This window comes from Cyberlindnera jadinii (assembly GCF_001661405.1).
Source record: "Cyberlindnera jadinii NRRL Y-1542 unplaced genomic scaffold CYBJAscaffold_7, whole genome shotgun sequence".
NCBI classification, from domain to species: Eukaryota; Fungi; Ascomycota; class Saccharomycetes; order Phaffomycetales; family Wickerhamomycetaceae; genus Williopsis; species Williopsis jadinii.
In genome coordinates this window covers 554532-559626 of record NW_017963658.1, presented here as the reverse complement: position 1 = coordinate 559626, position 5095 = coordinate 554532, and the positions used below count along the sequence as shown (strand labels likewise).

At 38.7% G+C, this 5095-nt stretch overlaps 2 protein-coding genes across 2 annotated transcripts; one reads left to right on the top strand and one right to left on the bottom strand.

The window, feature by feature from the left end:
• On the bottom strand, window positions 1-593 carry CYBJADRAFT_167994 (uncharacterized protein). The gene has a single exon (XM_020215169.1). It carries the CDS (start codon window positions 401-403, stop codon window positions 155-157), a length of 249 nt encoding a protein of 82 aa, XP_020070481.1. The 5' UTR covers window positions 404-593; the 3' UTR covers window positions 1-154.
• Window positions 594-2415: 1822 nt separating this feature from the next.
• On the top strand, window positions 2416-2900 carry CYBJADRAFT_181681 (uncharacterized protein; the record flags this gene model as incomplete). Its single annotated transcript, XM_020217013.1, has 1 exon — window positions 2416-2900. The coding sequence occupies one exon, from the start codon at window positions 2416-2418 to the stop codon at window positions 2875-2877; it is 462 nt and encodes a 153-aa protein (XP_020070480.1). The 3' UTR covers window positions 2878-2900.
• Window positions 2901-5095: the final 2195 nt, after the last annotated feature.

The following is a 5095-nucleotide window of genomic DNA, read 5'->3' as shown; positions in this document are numbered from 1 at the left end:
AGTGATAACGCTACAACTTCAACTAAGCCTGTTAGGAAACTCTGCATTGGCTATAATAATCAAACCCTTTCCATCATAACATCATAATATTTTATTATCCTTCATTGCGCTACATTGTTGTGTTGTCTCCTTCCTCCTGACACCCTTTACCATGTCAATGCTTTTGGATGTTATACTTCTCCAAATCTCCCTTCTTCAAGTCCTGTGTCCATGAGCAAATCCTACACTTGAGTTGTTTCCCCCAGTAGATTGGTATGATTGGCACAAACCAGACCGATATGAACTCCTTCTCCTTAACTGGCTCAACAGAATTGTTGTGGCAATTTGGACATTGTAGATTGTTTGGATATCCATCCATGTGCGATGTGAAATTCTTTGTGCCGAATAAGAAGAACATAAACATGTTGAATGATACACCAGATGCCTGTTTGGATTTTGTTAACTCGTTGTTGTTGTTAGTGACAACCAAAGAAAGTGATAGTGCTGTGAATTATTGCTATTTAATCCCTAGCTCATCAAGGAAATAAGAGGTCACATTCTAAAGCCGGCTATGCTTCGCCAACCAGGTGTACCATTCTATTTTTTGCTCTCACTGTTCAAAGGGACGAAATGTAATTAATCCTTTTTACCGTGGAGCTCATCGATTGGATCACTTCCCTGGTGGTCAACCATGTCCTTTGGCTCCCTGAAGTTCATTTGATGTAGTTCTGTATTCGTCACGCAAGGAGATTCCATTTTTACCCATTCTGACGCCGGTAATTCCCGAGAATTCGAACGAAATTGAACTAAGGTACATGGTTTGCTCAAACAGTTCGAGTGGTCCTAATCCATTGTTGTATACATGTACTCCCAGTAGTTAAGTTCACAATGTTCTTGGTGAAAACCCCTGGTCTTTACCAGCCTGTGGTCCATTAGGACTGATGAAGAGAGTCCCATGCGATGCAATGCTTCCTGTAGTTCTGTTTGGAAATGCACAGCCCGTGTATTAAAAAGCACGCTGGTTTTGCCTCACAACAAGCTGAAATTACACAAGATTTGAAATTCGTTACGACAAAAGAGTGTGCAGGAACACCTTGACCACATCCCGGTAGAAAGGGATGACCTCAACTGATTGCACCAAGCTCTTACAAGATATAGCGTGCCTCTAATACTCGAGACCTAATGATGGCGAAGACATTGGGGTCTCCTGTCTATTTGTTCCCATTGTTGTACAGTGCCATTGCATCATGAATGCCTGGTTATTGATAGCAAGCCATTGGTATTCCAAGGGGTTCTTGTGGTGAGACACTGAATTGCTCTTTCGAATCTCAAATGAAGCTTGTAAGTGGTTTGTTCATTGAAATTAATACTGGAAATATTTAAGAGATCATACATAAAGAGTCCATTGTACATTATCAACCACTTTTGAACATTTCAGTCTAAACGTGTCAAATATGGTCAGATACGTATGTACTTCTGTGCATTGTTACACTAGTTCTATCTTGAGCTGGATCACGTATCCAGAAGCAAAAGAGGACACCTAATCAGAATGTCACAATTCCTGACGAATGTGAGTTCTGAACTCTATCTCAGTATCCATAATCACTTTGGAAAGTTTCCGATTAGGATTGAGAGATTATAGGATAATTTTTTCATTGAGTTTTGATAAGATAGCAAATATTATTCGCATATGGTCACAATTTCTTGCACGCCATGCACACGCCATGGGTGAAACTGTGCTGGCCTTATCTTTCAAATCGAGATTTATATACGGGCTCTTATTCGTATACTGCGCAAATTTAAGGGTGCCCAAATTGTTTCAATAGAAGACGTTGTTTGGATACGTCATATGATCTACAACATACATGAAGAGAAAGAATATTGTATAGAAGGTTGCTCAATGAAGTCGTCCACTGCCTGCTGAACGGAATAATGTACATGTAAATGTTTCCCAGAATATAACTACCGAAACATTTCAAATATCACACATTACTGGGCAATAGTGCAGTAAATTTCCATTCAGTGGATCCGTTGTGGATACCTTGTTTCAACATGCTTGCTGGACTCGGTTCTTGTAAACTAGTATGAAGTCGCAGGCTAAGTCATGATGCCAAAATATGAGCTTTGAATTAGAAATTCGCTTCAGTTGAGGTCTTTCATAGTGCACCTCAATCGTCCAATGTGATGCCAGGCTCGCCCCAAATTACAATGGGTACGCCTTTCGAAAGACCTCACTGTGAAGAACCGTAAAACATCTCAAAAGATTGTGAAGAGCATATAAAAAGCGAAATTTCCGGTATTTATTGTCAAGAGGAATTGGTCATATTTCTAAAGGTGACAGCTTTTTATTTGCTGTTTGCCACTGCCAAACCACTTGCTCCTCCAGCTGTGTTGTTGAAGTTATACCAACCATCCGCTGGCTGCGTTCAAAGAACTATGTTCGCACAAGGCCTGAGCCTTTTAGCAGGTGAGCCACAACAGCAAAGTTCTCTGGAGTCAATAATAGAAAAGTGTGGAACAGAACTATACAACTCTGGTTGTGACTTTGAGCCCATTGATCCAAACTCGACAAGTGTGAAGATGGAAATTGCATGCCAATTGTTATCTTCAAGGTTGATACATTTGGGTGCTGATCCAGATAAAATCTTGAACAATGACCTGAAGGAGTTGAGTAACGTTAATTGGAGCACCCTTGATAAAAAGGAGAAGAAAAGGTTGAGCAGAACGAATTCCAAATATTATATGAATTTCCATGACGTTGAACACGATACAAAGAGCAAACACTTTGGAGAAGAGTGGCATTACACTTTCAAAGAGTTGAGACGGATGGAATGGGTGAGATTTAAATTCATTTCCAATAGGGATAGATATACCATTTTTCCAGAGCCAAAAGTCTGAGTGCATTATAAAGCGTAATGAACATCTCTTATGTGTTAAGGATGTAGTATATCATATTTTCTCTACTATAAAGTCAATAGACGAAACCTGGTAGTGTATTTCACAGAGCTCAGACACCGGTGTAATACTTGGTTAAACTTCACAGCCTTGTGGTGCTGTCGTATTGAATAAATTGGTGATTACAAGAATATCCTAAGCTCAAAAAATAACGAACTCTCACAACTCTAGGGGACATTTAGCTGTGGTAAATTGTTACCACCGTTTTTGTCATAGTACATTCACTGCTGATGGCCCAGAGTAGCAGCTTCTATAGGCATGTAGCGGTGTTTGGTTGTGAGTTGACATAAAGAGGAATTGGAGTGTCATTCAAAATCAGCTGAATTAAATTGACTGATTAATCATGATATTTATACAATAAAGGTGTATTGTTGAGTATTTTTAGTTATTCCTATCCGTGATAAGTTGCAAAGAACAGTTTGGGTCAATTAATTTCAAGTTTTATAATAATTTTAATAATATGTAACTCAGTCTTCATTAAATAGATAATTTTGGATGGACCATTTTTTATTTTCATATGGGAGATAACATAATTTTGAAAACATTTAAGCATATATAACGTGATAAAATAAATGACAAACTCAACAATGCGTAACTTTATGATATATGAAATATATATAATCCATTCAAATTATATCTATTTGTTCCCTCTCAGAGACTGTTAAAAACTTGGTGTGATTAGTGGTGATTCATTACAATTAACACCACCAACTTGAAAAGCTAGTGAGCTATTTTGATTAAGGACACATCCATATAGACGACATGCACAGAAGAGCACGATATTAATCAAATGCCATGAAGTTCTAGTGTATTATACCATTTGCCCAATGTCACTCTATTAAAGTTCTTGAGTTTTCAGGGATATATGAGAGGGACTCTAGTTATAAAATGCAAAAGAATTCACAGGAATACTGAGGTTTCATTCATACTAATGCAATCATCTGACACATCTCACTACCGATGATAGAGGCTACATTGAAAATGAAGTACTGGAGGGTTACAATATGGAGCAATTGTCACTTCCAATGCTTTTATGCGCACTAGTTATAATACTACCAATCCATTTAAGGCCCAATATGGGTAACAACAACGAAGACATGACCTGAACAATAGTATAATGTTGTTTAAACAAAGGGCTTCCTCAATTGGTGTCTGTGTCCTTATATAAGAGCACTATTATTTCTCACCCCTCTTTGCGTCTAAATCAACGGCCAACTCCAAACCATTTTGAAACGATAGATGTTTCCCAAGCTGCTCCAATGTCTTATGCAGTAATTACAGAGGCGTGATTTTAGACAAATGTACATATGTGTTTTGCGTGGCAGCACCTTATTTTGAACGTCGGACCATTGAGAATGGTTGATACCGGTTTAGAAAAGATGATTAGAGGTTCTATATGGCGTTCAATTCTGGCCCTAAGATCTTACAGCTGAATCTTCAATATTGTCGACATCTAAAGGCGTGCATTGATCTGTTATGCAGGAGGTCGAAGGGGGAGGCGATACGCACTTCGCTGTATTACCGGTCGTTATCTTGATTTCTCACACGTGGTGTTTTTTTGCACGTACAGCTTTCATCTACACAGCAAACGTGAGAAATGTTCTTGAAGGTCAACTCCCACCATCAGTGTTAAAAATGAGCCCCGGTTATTGCAACTAGGAAATATCAGCACTCATTGAAGCTCTACACAGCTGACTAGCTAGACCTTACCGAAAACGATGGCCTTGGCTATTTGCTGTGTTGAACAAGACCTGTGTAGTAAGCTTGTCTTAAATCAATTCGTACACCCAAGACTTTATAAGCTCTACTAACCGACTCTTGTGGCTCAGGCATTTCTGCTTTCTTATAGTTTATAGCTATGGTTCATGCAATGATGCAGTTTACTCAAGGGACAGCGTTTTGGCATGTCAAGTTACCCATTGTGTTAGATAATAATTCATAAGCACATGTGTTTAGTAGGTACAGCATGGTGTCTTGGGAGCAGACGTTTTTAAAGAAAGCCTAAGCGCATTGCAAAGCATTTTTCCCTATTCTGTAAAAGTTTTCTTGACTGCATTTGCCGAGAAAGAAATTCTTACCCAAGTATCGAGATCACTGATTTAGGAATTAGCGCATTTTTCAGAAAAAAATGCACTAAAAATTGTGCAAAACTTGCGGAATC